Below are 25,674 nucleotides of genomic sequence, written 5' to 3'. Positions count from 1 at the left end.
TGTAGGGAGAAACATGCCTGAAATTGTCTTTAGGCCACTGCAAAGCCTTACCAGGTATGAATCCATTAAATCATTACTTAGATGAGCACTTCTTCTAATCACACAACCACATTAAAGTGACCAGCAGCTAGTCAGGAAAAGTATGCACATTTTATAGTGCTGCCAATGAAAACTGGAGTCACAGCAGACCATGAAAAGTGCTGACACTTGAAACTGGTCCATTAATGCAAAAGTTTGGGAATCCTGATGTACGTACAACCGAAACACCATAGAATTAAAGCTTTTCTTTTCAGAACAATCTCAAATTTAGATGGAGATTTAAAGAGTATAAGACCACAGTTAAAGAGGGAGTCAAAAGGACCAAGTTCCTTCCTAGTCAAGTTCCAGCCTAACTCCACAGGCCCTAAGCAAGGACTCACTAAGCCAGCAAACAAGCCACGTCTGCACACAGAACTTGAGCTCTGAAAGAACCAAGTTTCAGGCCTGATGGCTGTTAGGAAAACTGGCAGCTGTGCCCAGGGAGGTACCACCACTTCAGTCAAGCTCTTGGCCAACACAGAACAAAAATACACTCAAAAAGAGTGAACGCCACTGGACACTGAACAATGCTCATCTGAACAATGGCCAGCACTGAAGCTCACCTGTCCTTTATGAGACACACAGGAACACAACACACTGAGAATGAGGGTAGAGAGCTGAAGCAGGAGAACAGATTTAGAAAGACAAGGAAAGAGAATGAAGGAGAGAGGATTCTCCTGGGGATAAATGGATCAAGCCAGAACTGATGCAGTCAGGAGTGCCTCACTAATGCAGAACTGCTATCTCCTGTCTTTTGACACTATTAACAATCCCACTCCATCCCTTTTGGCAGGAAGGACTCACCAGTCTTTTTCTTCTTAGGTTCTTTGCTGAATGCCCTCTCTGTGCAGTTCAGAAGGTCGCTCAGAACATCCACTGTTTCAGACTGATTCTGTTTGATCACAAGAAGACAGCAAACACTCTCTTCTGAATTACCCACTACCAACAGCAACAGAAGGAATATATGCCAAATCTAAGGACCTCTTTAAACAGGTACAGATATTAAAATCAGCTACTATAACCCCTTTACAGAACAAAATATGAAGCTAAGTAAAACTTGCTCCACTGAGCAGCAAATCAAAGGGAAAAATAATGCTCAGCTCAAGCTTTTCATCTGTAAGCTGATCTCTACAGTCAGTGTAAGGATCATAGTTTATTAGCTTCCAGTTGCTCATTTGCAGAAGGCAGAGGCTGTGAAAGATTGGATCCCTGATCACAAAGAAACTCTCCAGCTCAGTGTTCAGAAATCTCACCTATCAACACATTTTACACCACTTAAATATGCTTCAGAGGTCTTACCTTGAAAAGATGAATGGCCATTAAAAGCAGAAGTTGCTGGAAAGCAACAACTTTAGCACTATCTGATTTATTTTGCTTCTGCAGCTTCTCCACAGACTGAAGTGTTCTAAAGAAAGAAATCCCTCTGAGTCTCCCACAATCACAACAGCAAATCCTCTCATTATCAGACTAAAAACATGACCAAACCTATAGTACCATTTTCTATACTTAAGATGTAATATATTGAAATTGGCCACACATATAGTACCCAGTCTTAACAAAACACCACCACCTCATTATGCGATGATGCTCAAAAAAAACCCTGCAGCTGGGGACAGGTTAGACTCCTAATACTACAGCCAAGAAACAGATCTTTTATTTTCCTTTATGGAAAATCAAGCTCAGAAAAGAGCACCAGAAAAGAGTCACTGAGAAGTTAGTAGAGGTATTATTGGGAAAAATAAGCAGAGTTACAATCATGTTTGGGAGAGGGACTATGAGCAGAAATAGGACATGGCCACCTGCAGATAGTTAAATACACAGAATGAACAGGAAGAAAGGAGCAGTGTGATTAGCAACAGAACAGCATCCTGAAACCCAGCCACATGTGCTAAGAGAACTGCCTGTGAAATGGCTCTATTACAGCAGCCAGACAAATAGCAGAAGAGAATACAATGGCCCAAAAAGAGACTAAGACTAGGGCTTTTCTAGGTTCCTCATCCAATCAACCCAGCACCCAGCTTTCCAAGCCTCTCACCTCCCCCAGGCATCCCTCTGTTCCTTGGTAAAAGGCTTCACAGCTTTGACATGTTCACTGGAGAGTAGCTTGTTGGCATACTCAACAAGGAGAAAGATCCAGAGCTTCCCATCTGCAGTCACACCATGGATGTGTTTCTCTCTCAAGGCTGCAGCCTTTTCTGTATCCCCCAAAACAGTCATGGTGTTTAAAGTCTGAAGTAACCTGCAAAGAAAGCCAGTCAGCACATTCCTGCCATTGGAATCAGATGGCTTTCTCATGCTTTCCAAAACAATGCCCACCAGCAGAGCACTCTCATCCCAGAGCTCTGGTTGCAACTCAGATTCCTAGGGCCTAAACTTCAACCCGCACATGTATCCACGCACAGTAATGCACAATTCATTGCCTTGGTGTCCCAAATGATGCTATTATTCTCAGATGTTTCATTCTGTGTCCAACCATGTCCTCTGCTTTTCCTATACTGATGCAGAAGCATCTATTATACCAACTCCATCTCCCTTAGTGTAGGGAGGACTGCTTTCATTCAGAGCAGGCAGAAACCCAACATCAATTCACACGATCCCACAACCTCCCTCTTGCTCCTTCCACTTTTACCTTGCAACAGAGGCAATGGTAATTAATAAGAAAAAGCAATCTGAACACAGCTCTACACCTACCTGATTATCACACACATACTCAAACAGGTTTGCTATGCAAAATTACGTTTTAACTGGACAAAACTTAAGTATCTTTATGAAATCCATCTAGGATTTCCTTAAAGAAAAACCACAAAAACAACCATTCCCTAGTCCTGGAATCAAACAAAGGCTCCAATACCAGCTCACAATCCCAAACCTCTTGCCCTGTTATTTGCAGGCTGATCCTATCCTCAGGAAAAAGGGAGAAATTTCCAAGCATAAAGCATGCAAGCAAGTTCCTTACCCAAAGAAGTAGTTTTCTGTCATGAAATGAGCCTGTTCATCCAGGGGCTCTGCTGGAAGAACATTTGCCTCATTTATTTGGGAAGTCTTTTTCTTAGCCTCGAAGAAAGCATGAAAGAAGCAAAACCTAGAATGAACAGAAACAAGAACAAAATCAAGAGTCATAACAAAGCACAACCAACCCACATGTGCAAAACAAGGAGCACCACATAGGCACATTTTTATTCAAGGATGTTCAAGCACTGAAGAAAGTCACTCTACACAGTAAGACCATTTCCTAAAGGTACATAAAATAAAGCAGAGAGAAGAATGCTCAAGACTTCATAAAAGTGCCTGCACTTGAGGCCACACAATACTCAGCTTCTGGGTCATATGCTCCAAGGCTTTTAAATTGACAGATAAATACTTATTAAGGTCTGACACAAAGCTACAAGTGATCTCTTCAAGCACTCTAGGTAGAGAGGAACCTAAAATTTACTCAAAACAAACAGGATTAAGGTGATTTTAACAGCCTGAACTATTTATGACAATAATTTGTCCAAGTTCACAGAAGCTATTTTGAAAACACAACCTAGCCTCCTAAATGATTTATGTTACAGAATATTCCACCACTAAATTTGCCTAATGCCAGGCGGGCAGCTCACCTGGAATATTGCTGTAGAGCTAAGAAGTCATATTCAAAGCACCTGTGGCATTAAGTCTTTAAATCACTCTCACCTGGAAATGTCCATCACAAGGCTCTCTTCTTTTTTCACTGTACTTTCAATGATGTTAGCAAGTCGGTGGATGATCCATTTTCTTAATCGAGTGATCTTATGTTGTGCTCTTTTAAGAGGGAAATGGATATAGTCAGTAGTTTGAACACTATCCCAAAGTAAACACAACCCCCAGTCCACTGCAGCAAGAGGTCAGAGAGAGGCTTTACCCTAAAGAGGACAGTTATATAGTGTGAAAGCAACAGGTACAAAAGAAATCGTCTTCCCAAGTTTGCTTTTTACTATGCCAAAGAGTCTGTTTATCCAGCTGAGGCACTGCAGTTTAAAAGCACTTCAACAAGTGCAGGAGTGAGGAGAGTGAGGATACAGCAGCACAAATCACACATAGACATATTGTAGAACCTTACATCTTCTCTGAAGAAAGCCCCTGCAAGTAACCCAGCACCCACAGCACCACAGTGGATATTCAGGGAACAACATCAGCTGTCCAAAGCAGACTTCACACAGGTAGCTACTCTAACCACAAAACACAGAAAGAAGAAGGTGCATCATGCTCATACTCACATGTTTGCATTTTCCTTGTTCTGTTTCTGCCGGTTACTGGAGAAGTCTAAGCAACAGTCAAAGTCTGGTCTGAGGAACATGTCTTTGAGCCAGTCAACGTATTTTTGCAATGCCAGTGGCTGCAGGTGTTTCACTACTCTGGATGAACTGGAGAATACAGGATTGCCTTGATTGGTGAGAGTCGAGAAGCCAATCATCACTGCCAGCTGCCTCTCTGAATCATCACAGCTGCTCAGGAATTCCTCTATATATCCTTCCATCTCTGGAGCAAACTTAGATCGGTCTGGAAGCTGAAAAACACAGTTGAATAAGCAGGTTAGGAACCTCACACTAGGTCTGAGTGTCTTGGTAAGTACAAATCACTTCACAGATTTGGCTGCAGTAAGTAAATTAAAGGCATATGCTTGAACATTTGTCATAAGGCATACTCAAGCTTTGTCTGCTTCCACCTGAAACAATAACCAGGTAAGAAAGCACGAGGATATTTGCTTTCCAAAACAAACCACTCATGTCAAGGAAAAAAACAAGCCCACAGAAACACTACCAACAAATTCAAACAAAGATATTTTCTACTTCCTCATCATCAACCATGTTAGGTTTAGTCAATTGTGTCTTCATTGCATTTTATACAGAAATTAAATGAACGAATTAAATTAACATATTTTTGAGGCACATGGAAGAATACAGCCCAATTCCACTGCACAATAAACAGAAAAAGCAAGAAGCAAACTAAGTCAGTGGATAAATGCTGGAGAGTTGGTCCGTACAGGGAAGCACCATGGTAAGCATTATGTTCAGAGCAAACACACACATCTATTGTCATTATGATACCAAAACAGGAACACTGCAAAGTCCTATTCCTTCCAAGAAAGGGCAGCAAGTTTGGGGCCCATATTGAGGAGGCTCTGGATTACATTGCTACAAAAAGCCAAGCCCAAGCTTATTTTTATCAGTATTCCCATTCTTTTCTTCCTCCCTTTATTGCAGGGCTGTGTTGTTTGCTGGCTTGTCGGGAGGTAAGCAGGAAGAGGACTTCCAAAATCCAGTTCTCATCCAAAATTTGTGCTTAAACCTCAGATGTGTTTATTGAAACAAGCACTAACATAAGCAAAAGCATGAGTTGTCCTTTTTTGTCTTTGCCTTCAAATGTTCATGCAACACCCAGCACAATGACAGACAAAAAGGAGCTTCCAGACATGCAAAATGAAAAGGGCTGTTAAAGAATGCCAGACGACACTCTCAATATGCTGAGGGCTGCCCTTCCCCTGCTTCCCCCAAAGTCAGAGCTGTCTCAGCACCATCAGTGAAAGCAAGTGGGTCAGTGCTTAACCATTTCAAAACCTTTAAAATAAGCCTGCATGAAAAATACACAAGTAGGCAATGACGAACACAGTCTATACTCAGCCCATTGTGACCAGTGGCCACACAATAACCTAACTTTTACTAAGAGTCCAAGGCCTAAAACTACACAAACTTTTTTACACAAGACAACATGAAAGGGGAGCAGTTAGGGCTTCTGCTCAGGGGCTTTATCCCTGAGCTCAAGTACTTTCAGAAGACTTACCTGGGACGTAACCACATGTTCTCCATAGTGCTGCATCACCTTCCCTTTGAGAACCATCTGCAGCTGATCGAGAGACAGCAATGGCAGAGCACTGCCCAGCAACCTGTAGCACATGTAACTGAGTGGGAACAAAGAAGATTCCCTCAGTTAGAGGCACAACAGTAAAGCCACACACAAGGATAAGACAGGGAAGAAGTAGTGGGGCAGGCTACACTGAGCATGCAGAAAAACAGAAGTCAAGAACTCATGGATCCTGTGTTTAAAAATCCTGCTGCCTGAAGCTTTTCTTCTGACTAGCACAGCTGCTAAGTCTGGCCCTGTAGCAGGTCCTCCACTGGTTAGAAGCAGATGAGTCCTTACCAGCAGCTCCTTTCTCAATCCACTTCATGGATCTCTTATCCCCAGATATTAATTTCCACAAGCCTAGTAAAAACTTACTTTTAGTTTTTGCCTACACACTTCTACTTGATTTTGACAGTAACTTACTTAGTTTTGACAGCAACTTGCTGTGAAATTTGATCAGAATTGCCTAATGAGGTCAGGAGTCATTAGATGGACATCATTAGCCTCATTTCTGCAGGAAATCAGCCAAAAAAAGCAATACTGTTGAGCATACAAAGGCTATTTTCAGACTTATCCAAGACATGTACAGGACTTAAACTACTCAGGCTTGGAAAATAGTTTACATTCACTGTGATACTCATGTAATACGTTAAGAAAATTTCTTGTAGGTGCACCTGCACAACTTCTAAACTCTTGATCTAAGAAGGACTTAAACCAGGCCACAGGCTACCTTGCTATGATATAAACTAACTTATGGTCCCCAAAATGCTCAGAGATTTGTATCCTGGATTTTGCAGCATTTTATACAGCATGAGTCCCAACAGACAACTTAATCCTACTAAGATCCGTATTAGACTTGGAAAAGGAGCTGAAATAGCTACTGTTACAATCAGACACAGCCATATCCTACTTAATAACACAGACCACGTCAGAATCCAAACATATCCAGGATTTAATTCAGCTCAGTCCACAAAAGCACAAGTCCAGCAGTACTGGACACAAATTTCAGAACAAGGGTTTGCCTACACAGGAGCTGTCCTTAAACCACACAAAGACAAATTACTCTTGCTCCCAGCCTCTTAGAGAGGAAAGGCCAGGACAGTTCCCCTGACAAGTCCTGTAGGAGCAACCTATTAAGACACCTTTAGCTCCAAGTGAGGTACATCACCTTTATGTGCTGTTCTAGTTAAATTTAATCTCAAATTTGTTGTATTCTAAGAGGAATTCTTAGGTTCTAAGCATCTTAGAATTCTTAGGATTCTAAAAGGAATCTTAGGATTTAGGCTCCCTGTAAAATTTTTCATGAATACCTAAACAACCAAAAGCAAATGTTCCCACATTGTTTATGAGAAATCATATGTCCCACAGGGCAGCAGAAAGACCACGGCAAGAAAAAGAAGGATAATACATTAAAACAAACCTCACAGGTCCCGATTTTTCCTTCAATAGCCTATTCTCCACACCTTCTTCCCAAAACAGCTCAAAGGCATTTTCCTTCAGTGAAACCTGCAGCAAGTCAAACACTACACTGGGCAATTTCTTGTCCTTCTTCTCAGACTTGGCAGCACTTTGCAGAAGCTCTACAAGTCTAGAAGAAAGAAAATAATGCAAGAGGTCTGGCCTGGGAAGGGACTGTTGAGGGTCAAATTCACTCTGCTGAAGGACACAGGATGCAGACTGTGCCTCTTGGGAGAAAGGACAGGGCTGTAATTTAGGGACCTGCATAACAGAGCTGAATCCTTCACAGCACCTGCAGTGGCAAATACAGGCAGGCATCTGAATGACAGCCACTTTTCTCTCAGTTAGCCAAGAGACCAAGAATGTTGCATTAAATGCTCATTATTCAAGAACTTACCTGGGAATATTTTCCTCATTTACAACAGTAGGTGAGCCAAACAGCTTCTTCAGCTTTTTAGGCTTCAGAACACTAGGGAATTTCTGTATGCCCACAAGCAAAAGGTGCAGGTTCTCCGGAGATGTGAAGGCTGAAGCAAGGTCACTTTGCAAGATGCCAAACAGGACCCCCTCAAACATGGATTCAGGAACCTAGACAGGAACAAAAGAGAGAGCATATGAAAAACATCTGAGACCTATTTACTAACTTGCTGTATAGTATAACAACATATCTGCATTGTAGGGCATTTCACTAAAAGCTTGCAATGTCTGGAAACTTTAGAAATAGTCTTTACAGTGACACAACCAAAAATGAACAACGCACGTGTCCAGTGCTATGCAGTCCCCAGCTACTTAACCACGTAGGGCAGGACAATATGTTGTCACCAGAGAGCAATCCTGGTCAACTGACTCCCACTGCAATTGCTTCTCTTGCTGTCTGACTGCTCCTGTCTGTATGGCCCAGGGAGGAGGAAATACTAGATTTTAATTATATTTCCCCAAAATAATTACTTGTTTCGTTAAGATTTTCTGGTAAACTGTGTTCAATACATTTAGAGAAAACTGGATCCAATGTTTTCACCACACGCTGTGGCTGTACCTCAGACATGATGTCAATAAGAGTTTTGCGAGGGAGATCTCTGAGGTGTGCTTGGTGATGTGCCAGCTGCTGGAGAAGCCGGATGCTCTCCAGCAGAGCATTCTGGTCCTGAAAAAGAAAGATAAGCCAAAACCAGAAGATATGCATCAAAGATTAAGCTGAAGGCTGGGGTAATAATCTACTCTTGAGATCCTTGCAGCTACTTGTAATAAGAAACCTACACAATTGCTTCCTGGAAGGCGACTCAGCTTTTCCTAAAATGATGTTTTATGGCTGTACAGGACAACAGATCCCTTCCTCACAGGAGAGGCAGGAACCTTCCATGCTGACACAGTTCCTACATTCTAGTCAGGAACAGACATTTAAAAGGCACAAAAAGTCCATGGATAATGCACAAGGAATTCACCAAATCCGATGCTTCAAATCCAATCTCATCAAGAGCCAATGGCCCAGTCTTTCTCTCTAGGTCCTCTTTGCACTTCAGACAGCCCTAGAACCAGTACTGACAAACAACATAACAGCAACACTACCTTAACAAGCCGGCCAGATTGAAACAGAGCCATAACTCCAAAAAAGTTTCCAAAAGCAGCATTTCTCACAAGTTTCTGAAGAGAGAAAAAAAGGCAGTTAAAGATTCATTTCACTGAGGTTAAGTTTCATGTCCAACTACAGCTCTAATCAGTGAAACAAGATGGCTGGAACACCCTGCTATGTGAAGGTTACCCACTGGAATGCACCCCCCTGCACGATGTTTAAGAACTGTCCTAGACTGTCTTTCACAAAGACAAATCTCAGCTAAAACAGGGCCAGATGACAATGTCATCAACTGCCAGTTTTCACAGATACTCCCATTATTTGATTCTAGTCATTTTAGTCTTTAGCAAGAGGCCCAAAACTACTGTATCCAGGCACCAAGCCTTTAAATAGAGAATGGTTAACTTAAACCGCTGGCCAATGCTGCTGTGAGCCAACTCACCTTTTTCACTTTTTCCAGATTGTGTCTTTCCTTTATCTGTTCCAGGACACTGCAAATTGGAATTTCCTCAAAAGCCTGTAAAACCTGAGGAGATGGATGGAACAGCTCAGTTTGCAGATCTTCCATTTCACAAAGTTTGACTGGGTTCAGCTGAAATAAGATCTGAACAGCTACGCAGCATAACCGCAGATGTGCTGCTTTATTAGGCCAGAATACAGACAACTAGATTAGTAGATGTGTAAGAATAGGAACTAGTGTAGGCATAAATATACCTGCTGATACTCCTTTTTTTTTCCCTATATGTGACACAGCAGTATTAATAATGAGAACATTTTGCTGCAACTGCATCACCCTGTATGAGAAGCAATGAAACTTTATAGCAAGAACAAGGCCTTACTCTAAGTGGGAAGAGCACAGGCTCTTCTCCATTATCAACTTCTTAGGGGAGATGAGGTGATCCCAACCACTGAGGCTCTTTGCTATGTTACAGACTCAACCAGCATGGAGAAAAACAAAACTCTGAAGTGCGTGTTAAAGGGCTGCCTTTCCACATCTCTCACATAAACAGCCCCATACCAGGAGCAAGGCAATTTTAAATCATAACAAGTCTAAATGCAGCATCCTTGAAAACCTGGTCGACATTTGCAAATGAAGGATGGTTCTTAAAGCAGCCCAGAACGCTGCAACACGAGCGTGATATTGGTATAGCTTATACCTTTTGAAGTGCATTGTTTCCAAAACGGACTAGCACCACTGAAAACCACACAGGTTTTATATACGAGAAGGCAAGAGCCTTCCCTGCCGTCTGCATGCAGGCGCTGCCAGAGGGGAGCCCTCCAGCCTCCCTGCACACACCAAAGCGGGCACCCAGGAACTGATGGGGCCGGAGAGCGCTCTGCTCCGCTCTAGGAAACACTGACCTGCGCCAGGGCCAAGCTGAACCCAGGGCGAGCAGCCTCGCGGGTGGCTCCCAGTCCTTCCACCAGCCGCTTTAGGGTGTACTTCAGCTCATCATCCTGCAAGAGAGACCCAGCTCCGGAGCCCTGCGAGGCTGCGGGGCCCGCTCCTCCTCTGCCCGGACAGAGCGGTGCCCAGCGTCAGCGGAGGGACGAGTCGGTGTCCGTCGGTGTCCGTCGGTGTCCGTCGGTGTCCGTCGGTGTCCGTCGGTACCTGCAGCCCCTCCGCCCGGCCCCGGCTCCCCGCTCACCTTCCTGCCCTCCCGCAGGTGCCGCAGGAGGCTCTCGGTCGCCGCCAGCCGCACCTCCTGCTCCGGCTTCGCGATGTCCCAGAAGAAGTCGAGGAAGGCTCGGCCCTGCCGCAGCACCCGGCGGGGGTCGGTGCCCACGCCGCCAGCTCCCAGCCCCTCCAGCTCCGCCATGCCTCCGCTGCAGCACGTGGGGCCGCTGCCGTCCTCTCCCCGCTCCGCCTCTTCCGGGGCACCGGAGCGGAGACGCGCTCGTCAGACGGGGCTCAGCATCCCTGCAGCGCCCCGTGCTCTCTCAGCGCCATGTTCTGCTCCCGGTCTCCCAGCCCGGCCCTTCTCCAAGCCTTGTTCATCCTACCCCAATGGCTTCCTTCCCTTCCCCGCGCCCTGGTTTGCAGCTCTCGGGGGAGGTTTGGATCCTCCCTCCGCGAGGAAGCGGGACTGGGCAGGGGAAGAGAGCTACGGGGTGAGCGGGTTGCTCCGTCCGCCCGTCTGTAAGAGGACGGTGCGTGGTCAGCGGCAGCGCTGGTTGTACGAGCATCCCGACGTGTGTTTGTTACAAACGGGGTAGGAAACAAACCACGCTAAGGGTACGTGATCAGGGACACGAAGATGTTTTCGGTCTTTATTTACAATAAAATACAGAGCTATTCTCCACCGCCACGTGAAAAATGTGCATGTTTGCTGCACTCCTTCCGGACGCCGGTCTCACACCGGCCGCAGGGGGGTAGGTAACAAGCGTAGCGCCCGGAGCACGATCCGCTCTGCCTTGTGTCCTACTCACAGCACCTGCAGGGCGATCTGGGACATACGGGAGGCCAGCGACCAACAAAAGGCCGGGGCTGGTCCCAACACATCCGGGGAGCATCCCCAGCAAAGCAGGCGGAGAACCGACGAGCACCGGCCGCGGTGGCAGGGCTTCCCGACAGGCGGTAACGCGGACAGCCCCGGCGGGGCGGAGTGCCAGAGACAGGCACCGCGAGGGGCAGCCCTGGCTCGGGCCCCGCCGTATATAAGCTGCGCGGGGTCCTGCGGGCGCCGTCCTGTCACGCTCGCACGGGGAGGAGGCTGAGGTGGCGATGGCGGATTTTGATCCTTACGACGATCGGGCCTACACCTGCTTCGGCGGCGGCCGGGGGTGAGCGCGGAGCTGCCGGCGGAGCCGCCGGCGGAGACGGGGCATGGGCCGCTGGGGAGCGCCGAGGGCTGTCCCCGAGAGCGGGGAGGGAAGGAGGGAGTGGCGCCCCCCCAAGCCGGGCGAGGAGGGGGCGCGGCCGTGCAGGGCCTGGCCTGCCCCGCTCTGCTCCCCATGGAGATGGCGGGCGGGCACGGCGGGGCGGTGGGTGGAGAGAAGGGATCGGGGGACGCTGCCTCGCTGAACCTTTCGGGCCTGTCTCGCCCCGCTGGCTTCCCTTCTTGGGGTCGTGTTTGCCTACGGCCTTGGCGGGCCCGCTTTGTGAAGCGAGAAGGGTTTGCTGTCCCGGGAGGGGGGGAGCGGCCGTCACCGGGCTCCGTGGGGACAGTGCCGCAAGGTTTAGGGCCTGGCGGCGTGGAAGCGCAGGGAGGAAGGTGTCGCTGTGTTCCCGCCGGCCCGGAGGCGAGTGCAGGGAGGGGATTTAGGGAGCGCTGGGCCAGAGCCAAGGTAGGCCGTGAGGAGCTGGTGCAGGGACAGAGGGGGAGATGGGAAGAGAGAGCTTCCCGTGAAGGGCTGGAGTGGGGAGAGAGGTCTCTGTTCTGGCATGCGAGCTCCCCTCGGCGAAGTGCTCTTCGGCGGGGGGAGCTGCAGCGGTGGAGACCCGAGAGCGGGCAGCGTTGTGTCTGCAGCGAGAGGAAATGGGAGGGCTTTATGGTGCCTCCGGCCGGGAGGACTGTGAGCCGTGTTATGCAGGGCTCCGGGTGCCGACTCCAAATACACGGGCCCTAAGAATGAATAGGGCTTGTCTCTTCTCTGGGTTGTTTTTTTGTTTGGGTTTTTTCTTTTTGTGCTGGAGAGTGGGTGTGGGGGAGGAGCTACAGAAACAATAACCAGCAATTTCGAAGTTTGCTTTAAATCAGCTTATGAAGATGCAATTAACAAATGACTTTTTTGAAGGTTGGTGCCACATGAAGTATGTACTAAAATAAAACAGTAGGTATAAAATGATGAAATAAACTGTCCTTGTGAGCCAGTCTCAGCAAGTATGCTATTTTCTAATCATCCAAGATATCTTTCCTCATCCACAGTTTTCTTGTTCTTTCCTGTTCTTAGAGGAATAAATCATTCCATTTCAAAATGTTTAGGCAGTACAGAGGTTTACTGCTCAGGTTGTAACAGAAGTAAGTTTTCTAGTCTTTAGAATCTTTAGAAACACTTTGATGCTTAAGCTATGTAAACTTGTTTTTATGCATAGGTACTGTTTGTGTCTAAAGAAAGGATGACCCAGAGCAAACAGATGATGTACTCACTTAAATTCTGTATTTTTAAAATTCTGTAACAAAGTAGCCTTGACACTCATAATAAATTCAGCTATTACTATGCAGTCTAGCCTAGTCAATGTAGGCACATTCTATGAAGTAATAAAATTAATGCTAAAATGTTACTTTCATATTCAGATTTTTTTAATAGAGTTCTTAAACTTGCTCTCAGGCAAGATGTGGATGCCTTGTTTTGGTGAACTAAAGGCATCCTGCTGAGTATTGGATACCTTTGCAGATCAGAAAATTTGCTTGTTCTGAATTAGCAGTAGTTTTAAGCCTCGGATGTTACTAATATTAGAGTAACTTGTACTTGCATCTAATTATTATTACTAATAAGTTACTAACAGCTAATTCATGATTTCAGACCTTAACAGGTCTCTATGCATTGTATGAAGTCCCATAATATGTGTAACATAATGACAGCATGACCTTCCTTCTTGGAAGGTTCTGATTAAAGAATCCCATGTTAGCTTAGTGACTCCTACTCAATTTCAGCCGCTTTAGGACTGAAAGAATATCATAAACTCATTTGAGAGATAATAGTTTTTGTGGAAGTTGTGTTTTGCATAGCCTTTGGTCTGTACAGAGCATAGGTTTTAAGTGTGACAGAAAACAGTTCTGACATATGTAAGATATCTATCTCTTTTTCATACTCTTCAACATCATGGTAGAAGACCAACAGAATATGACTGTGGTGTGATGAGAGGTGGTTTTGCTACACTTGAGATGTCTGGTAATGCACTGAATAAGAGCTGAAACATAGTACTGTGATATGCAGAACTTCCAGATGAAGTACATGCTGCTGACATTAAAAGGGTTACTATAAACATTTTTTTGGTGTTTTGGAGCCAAAATTTGACAGAAAAAACTGTAACTAAGTGCTCTGAGGCCTAGTTGAAGCTCTGACCATCTGTACAGCTTCTCCAGGTTGAAGGAAACTGAGTATTTATCTCTCCTGACTTGCTCTTAGGCTGTTTAGTTAGGCATACCTATAAGCACTGGGCTTAGTAATAATGGGCACGGTACTTAAAGGCTAAGATTCATCTGCTGAAGTACTGTACAAGTAAGTGAAACTAGAGAGCTAGTCTCTATCCTTCTGGTGTTTTGAATTCTGTGTCTTACCCATTCAGTGTTAATAAATGTCCCATCATTTTTAGGCTTGGGTAAGCTTTTTGTTAAAGACATCTGGTGCTCAATGAAACTTGCGTTCTGCTGAGCCTTATGCTGTCTCTGGTAAAGCAACTACCATTGGAATCCAGACAGACTGTTGTCTCCGTACTGTGCAGAAAGATAAATACTGAGCTATTGGTTTGATCCTTAGTGAAATGCTTTAAACTCAAAATACTAGCTTTCAAAATATCCATTTGTTTAAAATCTTTGAGAGATGATGTTTTCTGGAGAGAATAACTGAACTGTCTAAAAGAGTAGCTTCAAAATGATGGCTTAGTTGTTCTTTCTACGCAGTATGGCCTTACAATGTTATTGAGTCAGTCCATGAATAAGTAAGTGTAATTGTAGGGATATTTGCTTCTGAATTTGTTGGAAGCAAGCTTTTCTTTTCAGCTTTGTTTTGGTTTCCTGGAAAAAGAAAGCAAATAGTTGTCTTTCAGATTCCCACATTAAGATGACATAATTGTTACCTGATTGTATCTGAGCAGAAGTTACACTGAGTGGGAAATGCAGATATTCATTTAACACTTTAGTGTGACCCTAGTTCACTTAGTTCAGGCATGGTTTTAATTATAGTTGACTTTTATCCTATTTTGCTACAAATGAGAGCATCTTTCAGTCTCATTGTTTGGTTACTAAAGTCAGCCTTATTATTTCACTGTTTCAGTGTTGAAAAAAATGCAGGGAAGCATAGAAACAGCTTCTTTTTGTTTTGCTGTACCTGCATTCTGTTTGGAACCTAGTTATTGACAGTTCATTCGTGTTCTTCAAATGGAGACTAAAATACCAGGTATTTAGTGATATATTTTATAACCTTAATTATCATACTCAATAAGAATGCTTCATTTTCTGACCTAACATCAGGAGGGATTGCACAACAGTGCATGGATTTCCACACAGGCACCCCAGAGTTCTGGTGTGCTATGGTAGAAATAAGATTTGTCTATAGCACCAAAAATTCTTTTGGGGATTGCTAACTTGAGGGTGTGGTTTCAGCAGCAGCTCAAATTGATCTGAGTGGAGGTTGCTGTTGAAAGTTGGAGTTTTGAGCTTCTGCTTTTGTTCTCCTTCCATGCTGGCACCAGTGCTCTTTGCAGCTGTCCAGATCACCTTGTTGATCTGGCTGAGAATTCAACTTTAGAGTGAGTTTGTAGGCAAATCAGCTCACTGAACAAGATGACTGGCAGTTCAAGGACCATGGTGAGAATGTGTAGAAGGAGGGAATGCTCCTTTTAAATTTAGCTGCAATAATTCTAATATTCCTATAGAACATAAAAATGAATTTATTTTTGGCTGAAAAGTAGATGTATGCTATCTTAATAGCTGTTTGTGAGGCCATACAGAAATTCTACATATTATGGCGTTCTTTAGAAGAGCAACTCTGCTTTCTTGGAGCTCCTCCTTAAACCTTGTTCTTGTGACGAAAGTTAATTCTACTGTACACACAGAACACTCAACTATAGCAGCTTTAGTTTGCCAGTATGTTTTTGACTCCGACTTGTTAATGAGACAAAGGCAGATGAGGAGCATTGTCAAAAATGCTAAAATACGAACCTGGGTGGACACTAATTAAAGATGTGTAGGTTGTGATTCAGATACATTTAGCAGCATGCTGATGGTGTTGGTGACAAATGGCTCCTGCCTTGGAGCTGCTACCATAAAAAGGCACATATGACAGGCTTACCTCGGAAGAGTTAAGGAATCTTCAAGATCTCTCCATTAGCTGATTTATTAGTAATAAAATGTTTATTCTGGAATGAAAAAAGGTACATTGCTTGCCCAGTGGATATTCTGCCTGCGTGGAGACCTCAGAGCAGCCTTCCAACATGTGAAGGGGGTCTGCAAGGGTACTGGAGAAGGTCTTTTCATTAGGGACTGTAGCGATAGGACAATGGCTGATGGGTTCAAAAGTAAACAGGGGAAGTTCAGGTTGGATATAAGGCAGAAGTTCTTTACTGTGAGGGTGCTGAGGTGCTGGCACAGGATTGCCCACAGAAGCTGTGGCTGCCCCATCCCTAGCAGTGTTCAAGGCCAGGTGGAGAGGAGTCTTGGTGACTTGGTGGGAGGTGTCCCTGCCCATGGCAGGGGGTTTGGAGCTGGATGTTCTTAAGTCCCTTTCCAACCCAAACCATTCTATGATTCTATGAAATAATAGCTGTTTGACCTTCTGTATTTTAGGTAGGACTCCGCAGAAATCTAATTAGTCCGTGTCACACTAGCAAATCCTGGTTTGGTACAGTTTATGGTCTACTGTGCTTTTAAAGGCACAGTGAGTCTCTAGGAAAGGGAACAGATATGAAGAAAACCCAGTAAAGGTAAGGCACTGAAGAGAACAGGGGCAGGGTAGCAGTGACTCGGGTAGAAGTCAAAGATTGCTCAGGTGGGCAACTGGTCTTGGAACCAGTGACCTGTTCCTATACTCTGGAAGTCCAGGAGGTGTAACTTAAGATGGCCTTGTGCTCACAGTACAAATCCTTTTCTCTGTAAAGGAGATCAAAGAAAGCTTTGGAAAATGAGGCTCTACAGGAAAGTTACACACCTTGTATTAATAAAGAATGTAGCTGCTACAGTCTAGTTCCTCAGCAACCAATGCCAATAGCCTTAACTGAAACTGAGGAAAAAGACAGGAAAAGACAATCTATGTTTTCCAGACAGCAGGTTGCCTGTAGAGACAGTGGATGCCCATCCCTGAAGGCATTGAAGGCCAGGCTGAATGTGATTCTGGGAAACCTGACCCATTTGAAGATCTTCCTGCTCCTTGCAGGGGGGTTGGACTAGATGACCTTTGAAGGTCCCTTCCAGCCCAAACTGTTCTATGATTCTATGAACCCAATTACCTCGGTCTGTAATTCAGGAAGAAGCAAAACATGCAAAAAGCACTGGTAGCAGTTTCGCTGTCCTAGAACACCTGGTCAACCAAGTTTTTTAGTATGTGTCCAATTCAATGTATTCCAGTCCAGATACCTGACAGTTATGGCAGTAACTTCAGAATTAGGAGAAGATGATTCTGTTAACCAAATGCTGATGAAATAATTTAGATAATTGTGGAGTGGATGTTGCTAATATACTATTTGAACCATTGCATCCAGCTTAATTTCACGTAAGCTGACAAGCCTGTGCCATGCAAGCATTTCTTTGCTGCTAGAAATGATAATTAAAATCTAGTCTAGGATGTAGGGTTTTTTCTTCTCTTTTTAAGAAGTAATGGGTTTGAGTAGGGGACAGTAGGAAGAAACTTACATTGCTTTTCTTAATGGATTATGGGATGATTCAAGGCCAGGTTGGACAGAGCCTTGGGCAACATGGCCTAGGGTGAGGTTCCCAACCCGTGGCAGGGGGGTTGGAACTAGATGATCTTAAGGAACTTTGCAACCCTAACTATTCTATAAGAAAGAAGCTCATTCACCATTTTGTTTTGAGTTCACCAGCAGTGTATTTAAATACGTTGTTCATTTGTTCTTCCACTGAAATACTGCATCAGATAATGCAAGAAAGCAGTAGGCCAGTAGTGGAGGTGTCAGGTAGAGGCAAAAAGGATAGAAAAACTAACCAAAGCTGTAGAAGAATCACTTCCAACAGCACCTGAGCAGTGCTGTGTGCTGTATTACTGGCTGTGTTGGGAGCCAGGTTCCAGAGACACTGATTTTATTAACAGGTCTCGTGGTGGTGGCCTTGGTTCCCGCAAACAGAAGGAGCTGCCGACAGAACCCCCTTTCACAGCATATGTGGGAAACCTACCCTTCAACACTGTTCAAGGAGACATAGATGCCATCTTCAAGGATCTCAGCATAAGGAGTGTACGACTAGTCAGAGACAAGGAAACAGACAAATTTAAAGGTGAGTGTTCAGAGGTGAATTGGTTGTGGATGGCTAGCTGGTAGGGGAAATGAGGGACTTCCAAAGTCACTTTAATTGAGAGCTTCAGTTTACTCTAAAGTGTGGTTAGTTTGTTGATCTGTGTTTGTTCTTTATATTGACTTATGCAAGTTTCTCATTCATTAACAGTTAAATATCTCATTTGAATGAGATTCACTGTTGCTTCTATCATCTTCAGATACAGACTAACCAAGTGCCAGGTCAATATTTGCCCTACCGTAAAAGGGCTTTCTCAAACCTTGCTTGTCTTGCATGAATTCTAACAAAGCTGAAGTGTCTGACCCACTTAAGATCCATGACCTTAAGTGCTGAGTACTTACACAATCTTTCTTTAGCTCAGAAGAGTCCCATTGCTTCTGTCTTTTTTTAGTAGACGTGGAGAAAAAACAAGTAGATACAGCTTTTTAGAGGATGCAAATGTGATTTCTTTTGGAATTGGCCAGTGGAAAGGGAATATATTTGTAAGTTACTGGGGGGGGGGGGGGGGGGAGAGGGGGAGGGAACCTTAATACAGAGAACAGGATATTACTAAAGGGAGAAATTCAATAAATGATGTGATGACACAAAATCAGCCTGCTGGTCAAGCAGGTACTTCAGCTTCTTGTTTAAAAATACTGGTAACCAAATGTCAATATTCAGTTAAATAACTGTCTAATAGGCATAGATTAAATCATCTGTAGTGAGAACCCTGTGGCAGAGGGAATTAATCAGGCTCTTGGCATTGTGCAGCACCCGTACAGAGTTCTCTTCTGGGACTTGTCATTAATAGGCACAGGTAAATGCTTCCGTCATTAGTGATGTTTAGTTTCAGAGTTGTGTACATCTTGCACTGACCATATCTTAGCTCATGCTTGAGAGGCTGTTAGCAGATGTACAGGGAGAGTAGTTTCTTACAAAGGCTTTTTAAAGTGCTGGTATTAACTCGTGAGGTCCTTCTTACAGGATTTTGTTACGTAGAGTTCGATGAGGTGGAGTCACTTAAGGAAGCTCTTACGTATGATGGTGCAGTAAGTATGCTTACTATTAATTTGTGAAATAAAAAGATAAGCACAACTCTCAAACTCCTTGGTAGCCCATATGATACATTCTGAAGACATTCTCCCTTTTATTTAACAGCTTTTGGGTGACCGATCCCTCCGAGTGGACATAGCAGAAGGCAGAAAACAGGATAAAGGTGGCTTTGGCTTCAGAAAAGGTGGTGGACCTGATGACAGAGGTGACTTCTGGTTTTCTAAATAGCTTCTTAAATGGTTGTAGTTATGATGTCTGGTGCTAACGAATGCTAAGACAAGACAGGCTAATAAACATGGATATGATACAGGAAAGAGGAATTTTTATATGTATATACATGTTTCTAACCTAGCTGCTGCCATGCCTGAGATGTCTGGACTATAGATGTGCTTTGTGTCCAAAAGCTGAGTATGTTGTCACTCCTATCCCAGGAAGTGAGACCAATACCCCTGGTGATGCAGTGTCTTGCAGAGGACAATCGTAAGCCCAATAGTCTGGTCTGCTACTATTTTATTATGATGCAAGAAAAGTGGGTAAGCAAAGTAAGCACAAGTAAATACTTGCTTTGGACTATCCTGTTCCAGTGTAAAACAAGGCTTTGCTGTAGTTGAAGCTTAGTTGAACTAGGCTCACTAAAGATTTGTATTAATTGTGGATTAGAGAAACTTTCCTGACCACTTGTTCTTGGTTAACTTAAACCAATCTTTTGTTCCTGTGTTGGAACTTGGTAGTACCAAAATGAAAGGATTTTCCAGCAGCATGACTTTGGATATTGAAGGACTGAAACTTTCGTTTGGTATCCCCTTGATCAGCCTTTCCCACAGCTTCAGACCTGAACACAATTGTGGCTTTTTTCCTAGGAATGGGAGGAGGTTCCCGAGAATCCAGAGGAGGTGGATGGGATTCCAGAGATGACTTCAATTCTGGTATCAGTATTAACACTTATAAAGATAGGCAGCCTAAAAGGCACAGAAATGTTTTCATTTTTATGTCAGATACGTTTGTCCCCATTACTGTTTCGATTGAATCTACTTTAGGCCAACCTTGGCCTACAGCTGCAGTGGGATTCTTTAGGGGGAATCATCCATTGCCTTATAGAGACGAAAGAGTCTTGACTGTGAATTTTATGAAACAATCCTAAATGACAGAATATTCAGGTATAGCTTATGCTGTCCAGGTTTTAAGCATTTCTCAAACATGTGGACAAGTACATACCTGAATAGTAGCAGAAACAGATCATGTGTAAAAGCTGATATTGTATTCTTTCTGAGCAGAGGCTTTCACTTCTTTAGGCAATGTGACATCATTATATGTGTATCCCTGAAGTAACTGACTTCTCCAAAGATGTGTTAGTGTTCCAAAGCACTTCTAAATGCAAAATGTTCCTAAACTTTTAGACCTGTTGCAATAAGGCAAGTTGCAACACATAACTGAGCTTGCTGAGTGGAAGGTAGTGATGGAGCCATTGAGTTTCCTTTTGACTTCCAGTCAGCTGTTAGAATCCAGGGTGACATCAACACAATTGCTTTTGTCCTCTGAAATCATGGGTTTGGTCCATTTTCTGATGGGGAGATGCTGGCAAGTGCAACTTTGCAATGTCTGATCTCTGCATGAGTGGAATGGACGAAGTAGGAGTGGTAACAAAGTGTGCCCTTGCCACTAGCATGAAGCTGAAGCATGGTGCTGGAGAGAGGAAGCTTGCTGCAGCATTGTGCTTAACCTGCCTTTGTAGCTAAGCATTCCAGTGTCAGAGCTTTGGCAGCTTCTTCAAAATGTGGATGCATTTCAGCTTGTTAGATGCTGGCTGAGTGATTGGTGATTCAAAAGTTTAGCACTCAAGTTTTTGTTGCTACAGAAGCTTTTCTTCTCAGGTTGTACAGCCTTGCTCTGGATCAAGTCTTTAAACATGGTTCTTTGCCACTGAAGTAAGTAAGGGACAGTTCTGCAACTCTGCCGAATACCAAAGTGGAAAAGAAAATCTCAGATGAGAACAAAACAAAACAACGTCCTCTTCCAGATGGCTTCTGAAAAACAGAGTATATCCCTTGTAGGTGTGCTGAAGTATCCTCCTCCTACTCAATGCAGATGATGGGAGCTTGGAGAGATGCTTTAGAGTAGTCATTGGTACAGACTGGAACTCTGGTCAGTGACAGGCAGCTCTTGATTTTTTTGGTACATAAACTGAAGAAATACAGCCAGTTTCATATCTAAAGTCTGAATTGGTTTTGATAATATTTTTTTCAGCTCTTTGGTAAATGCCTGGTCTGTTCATAGTTCAATTAAAAAGCCTTGGGGTTTTGCTCTGTTTTTCAAAGGCTCTGTTTTAGAAAGACTTTATATTTCACTACTCAGCTGTTTACCCATTTCCTCTGCTCCTGCAGGTTTCATGCCAAGGCTGTAGCCAGTGGGTGATTTGGCTACAGAAGTACGAGTACTGCCAGTGTTGTCTCAGTTCAGCTATGGGTGTTAACAATCTGAGTTTGCAGCTGAAGCTCATATTTTAAGCTCACTTGGTGACCCACTCTCCAACATTCCAATAAGCCTCTAGGAGGATAAAGCAGTTTCTAAACTTGGCATAGTATATACTTGGTTTCAAATGGAATCTGTGTGACTCTTCTAGAACATGTTGGTGATCTCTGAAGCAATCTGTCTACAGACAAAGGCTCTTAGTGCATCCTCTTGGACTGACAGCAGTGACTTGCAAGGTTTTCCAGTCATCCAGTTAAAAATCTAGATTAAAAGCACTACAAAATACACTCTTTAAATTCACTGTCTTCCGTCTTCAGGATTCAAAGATGATGACTTCTTGGGAGGCCGGGGTAGAGGAACCCGCCCTGGAGACCGGCGACCACCAGGTGCTTTAATGGGAAGTGGTGGCACTGGTCGCTTCAGAGATGGGCCTCCCCTTCGTGGATCTTCCATGGACTTCAGAGAGCCAACAGAAGGTAAACTCTTCATCTTCTGAAATTCAGTCTTCCTTCACAAAGCAGACTCCTGCTTTCTTTGTCAGGTTAGAGCTACTGCCCTTGACAGGCCTGCAGTCAAACCTCCTTATTTTTTCTTTCAGAGGAAAGAGCACAGCGACCCCGACTTCAGCTCAAACCTCGAACAGTTGCTACTCCCCTCAATCAAGTAGCCAACCCAAACTCTGCTATCTTCGGTGGAGCCAAGCCCCGAGAGGAAGTAGTAAAAGAGCACGACTGAATTTGGGGTTGAGAGGGAATGGGGAGGCGGGAGAAAAAGCAAGACAGTACAGAGTGACTAGCTCTGCTGGAATGTCAACCCTGCAGTTTACCATTCCTGCCATCTGGTATTTGTCCTCTTTGAAACCGAAAACACAGAGCTTGTGAATGCATGTCAGCTGTTAACAAGTGGTTTTTAGTACGTTCTTGGCTTTGCTGTATCTAGTGCCTGCTTTGTGCTGAGTTTCCCTCTTCTGTTTCCTTCCAAGCAGCACAGTTGCCAGTAGATAAGGCAGTGTAGCTGCTTCCACAAGTGTGGAGGTCTCTGGACAAAGGTGCTGCTTCACTTCTTCCTTTCTGGGTTTGTTTTACTTTAGAAGCACAGGTTAGACTTAGTTATTTCCCTGTATTGTTTCCTTTTACTCCCTCAGTGCTCCTCTTCTGACCTGCATGTCTTGTTCTGTATTGCTGTGGCTCTGAAGAGGAAAACTGGAGAGTCCAGATGAGTCGAACAGAGAAATTTACAGTTCTAACCAAGTAGTAAAATACCATTTTTGTCAGCTAGTATACAGCAGAGCCCCTTATAAAACTAAGGGAGAAGAGCTGCCCTTTCACACAGGTTACCAGGAGGTATCAATTTAGTCAATGCCTTGGCTGAAAAAAAGCCTGGTGAATAGGTGGTGGAGTTAGTATGGCTGCCAGCAGACTCTTGCTGCTGGTGGCTGGCTGTTGGCTTCAAAATGGTATGGTACTACACCTCTGCTCAAGGTTAGCACTGCAAGGATGTGCCTGTTGGAGCACAACTGCTCGCTGGCTCTTTCTGCTTACTTTCTTTTATCTTTTTTTGGGCTTTTACATGTTTGGTAAATTTTTAAATGAAGTTTCTACAAATAAAATGGACTTTTTTATTTTGTTTAAGGAGTGTATACTTTGCCATGCAGTATGTAACCCCCCCACACCTCCTGTATTTCTTTGCCCAGTGGTGTACAGTTTTAAGACCTCTGCTTTCAGAATACCTTGAAAATGGGCAGATTAGAAATCGTTCTGCTGTAGATTCTCTTCACATAGAAGTTTGGGTAAAAAGCATCTCTAAGTGCTGCATCTCTCTTCACTTGAAATGTTTCTTGTGGGTATTGTGTGGGAGGAGGGAGGTGAGGCTGGAGCAAAAGGAGAGGGATCATTAATGTTCCAAAACAAAACCTGGCTCTCTACACATGGAAGTGTGCATATGGCCAATGCATGAGGGAAAAACTTGGGCCCCTAGTGTTAGTGCTGACAGCTTTTGGATGAAGCAGCCAGCACTCTGGAGTGCTGTCAAGAGGAGTTTGGAATCATGGCTGCTTTGCTACCAGCATCACTGCTAGTAGTGAATTTCTTCCCTAAAGCTACCTTTAATGTCAGAGTCCCAGCAATTTACAGAACTACTCTTTCCTTCCTTCTGCCTGTCACTTAATCTGCTTCTGAGATAAGAACCATTTGTCTAACACTACTACTTAATTTAAGACAGACATGCATTTGTGTGGTTGTATTCCAAACCGATAATTGATCTATTTACATCTTCAATGTGGAAAAGATTTTAAGAGCAAATTCCCATATAAAAAACCTCACCTCTAGTCAAGACACTTGACTTTTAAATGTAAAAACAAAGGAAAAGGAAAAAAAAGGAAAAGAATTCCGAACATTTAACACATTCTGCTTCATAACAAAATAAATTTATGGATATGGTATTTTGTGAATGATCTTTTAAATAAAAGAAAAACATTAAGTAATATTTAACATTGGTCTTTATTTGAGTCTCCCATAGCATGTTTCCCCCTCTCAGTTTTCAAACATTGTGTTAAGGTGGAAATTTCCTTAAATTTTTCGGGGGAAGCAGTCCCAGAGCCATTCTTGCACAAAATATGAGGGCAGTCTAATCTAAATGAGTGCTGGAACATGCAGGACACAGTGAAGTAACAGTTGAGTGTGGAGTGGAAGCAAGCCCAAGTTCTTTCTCCTGTGCCCTCAGCTGTATTTGAAGTGTTGCAGTTGCAGGCTGTGTAGTTCCTCATGTTCCTCATTTCCTAGAAGCTGAGTTCTGCTGCCCTCAGGCCAGGATCATCCCCTGCTGAACAGAGGGCAGAAGCTGTGTCCACCTAATGTGAACAGGGATCAGTCTCATGTGGAGTCTTTGTGGTAAGAGGAAAGCAAACAGATTGCTGTTGCCTTGCCCAGTTTCTCACAGCTTTTCCAGCTGACCCGTTTTGCACTAGCTGTAACTGTTGAGGAGGCTGTTGCCCTGTGCCTGTGAAGTGTAGGCATGCTGCAGGGTATGCTGAGAGGGGAAGCCATGGTTTTATTGAGGAAATGAGCTCTGACCTCCCTGCTGCTTTTACTGCTTTCCATAGCATGAAAGCATGGGAAGCGTTCCTGCCTTCTGGCTACTTGGTCACTCTTTAGACCTGCTGTTAGGGCAGCTTGAGCAGAGAGTCCAGCTCCTGCTCTGGAGGTACTTGCTGCAGCAGCACAGCATGTGTACTAGTGCCTGGCTGGCCTACAGGAGCAGCACCCTGAGTGTTGGAGTAAGAGCAGGGCTAGCTGTTGGAGGTGGTGTCCTTAGCTGCCACATAAAGCTTGCTCAGAGCTGGTGTTTCAGGCCTTTGGGTGGTAGAAGCAATGATTTCCTCACTGCATGGAGGAAAGTAACACTGACTTGTGAGAAAGGTAGAGAGATGGAAAATGGCTCATCTTAGTTCTGTATGTTGCTTTCTGTACCTGCTAGTATCTGGTTGGTCAAGGGTTTCCAAGTGTAGCATCATCCCAGTACCATTTAATACCTTATATCTGCAGTCCTCTGTGTGCAACCATCAATGCATTGCCTGGTTTTGTTGGAGTATTCCAAGTTCACTTCCCATATGGCTCAGGGGTTAGACCCTTCCAGTCCTTTTTCTGTTTTCCCTTCAAAAAACTGATGAATGTTTTCCTATACAGAAGCATCTCAAAGGAGCTTGTGTCCACAGTTGACAAAATTAATGTACACATGTGGCATTTGGCATTTTCTTGGGGGAAGCAAGATTATTTTTGCCCCATCCCACCAGCAAAACAGCTCAAATGTAATCTCTAATGCTAAGCTTTACCTGCAGCTTAAAGCTAGGCCTGGCATGGCAAAGCCAAGACCCAGGAGGTTACCAGCAGTGGTAACAAATAGATGATGTACTCTGTGGCTATTCGTATTCTCCCCAGGTTATTTCTAGCAGCTGTGCAGAGCTTTCTGCAAGCTTGAGCTTAAAAAACTGACCAAAACTGAAGTCAGGAATGCAGCAGACAGGTTTGGAACTGAAATTGAATTTGCTTTGCTACTGTGGAAAAGTGCTTTGTTGTGTTT

The 25,674-nt window shown here is 44.1% G+C and overlaps 2 protein-coding genes across 2 annotated transcripts in view; one reads left to right on the top strand and one right to left on the bottom strand.

The window, feature by feature from the left end:
• MYBBP1A (MYB binding protein 1a) overlaps window positions 1–10,833 on the bottom strand; it is a 56,799-nt gene extending 45,966 nt beyond the window's left edge. The window contains exons 1-14 of the mRNA XM_034069025.1: window positions 10,618–10,833; window positions 10,331–10,426; window positions 9,411–9,494; window positions 8,965–9,039; window positions 8,435–8,542; window positions 7,796–7,986; window positions 7,361–7,528; window positions 5,878–5,995; window positions 4,314–4,603; window positions 3,751–3,858; window positions 3,035–3,160; window positions 2,114–2,317; window positions 1,378–1,483; window positions 883–970 (exon numbers count right to left, since the gene is read on the bottom strand). Of these exons, the coding sequence (XP_033924916.1) occupies window positions 883–970; window positions 1,378–1,483; window positions 2,114–2,317; window positions 3,035–3,160; window positions 3,751–3,858; window positions 4,314–4,603; window positions 5,878–5,995; window positions 7,361–7,528; window positions 7,796–7,986; window positions 8,435–8,542; window positions 8,965–9,039; window positions 9,411–9,494; window positions 10,331–10,426; window positions 10,618–10,788 (1,933 nt within the window). The 5' untranslated portion in view covers window positions 10,789–10,833. The remainder of the gene's footprint in view (window positions 1–882; window positions 971–1,377; window positions 1,484–2,113; window positions 2,318–3,034; window positions 3,161–3,750; window positions 3,859–4,313; window positions 4,604–5,877; window positions 5,996–7,360; window positions 7,529–7,795; window positions 7,987–8,434; window positions 8,543–8,964; window positions 9,040–9,410; window positions 9,495–10,330; window positions 10,427–10,617) is intronic.
• A 791-nt stretch (window positions 10,834–11,624) lies between these two features.
• On the top strand, window positions 11,625–24,081 carry EIF4H (eukaryotic translation initiation factor 4H). The gene is made up of 7 exons (XM_005154346.3): window positions 11,625–11,752; window positions 17,897–18,078; window positions 19,060–19,124; window positions 19,234–19,333; window positions 19,989–20,054; window positions 21,915–22,073; window positions 22,196–24,081. Exons 1-7 carry the CDS (start codon window positions 11,694–11,696, stop codon window positions 22,330–22,332), a joined length of 768 nt encoding a protein of 255 aa, XP_005154403.1. The 5' UTR covers window positions 11,625–11,693; the 3' UTR covers window positions 22,333–24,081.
• The last annotated feature ends 1,593 nt before the right edge of the window (window positions 24,082–25,674 follow it).

Source organism: Melopsittacus undulatus, chromosome 13 (assembly GCF_012275295.1).
Source record: "Melopsittacus undulatus isolate bMelUnd1 chromosome 13, bMelUnd1.mat.Z, whole genome shotgun sequence".
Taxonomy (NCBI): Eukaryota; Metazoa; Chordata; class Aves; order Psittaciformes; family Psittaculidae; genus Melopsittacus; species Melopsittacus undulatus.
This window is presented reverse-complemented; position numbering and strand designations above follow the sequence as displayed.

What these genes read in the sequence shown, in the direction of transcription:
- EIF4H (XM_005154346.3), top strand. Translation starts at nt 11,694, where the DNA reads ATGGCGGATTTTGATCCTTACGACGATCGGGCCTACACCTGCTTCGGC. An exon ending in TGGTGGACCTGATGACAGAG is followed by an intron (nt 19,334 to 19,988) that starts GTGACTTCTGGT and finishes CTTTTTTCCTAG; the next exon opens with GAATGGGAGGAGGTTCCCGA. An exon ending in CTTCAGAGAGCCAACAGAAG is followed by an intron (nt 22,074 to 22,195) that starts GTAAACTCTTCA and finishes TTTTTCTTTCAG; the next exon opens with AGGAAAGAGCACAGCGACCC.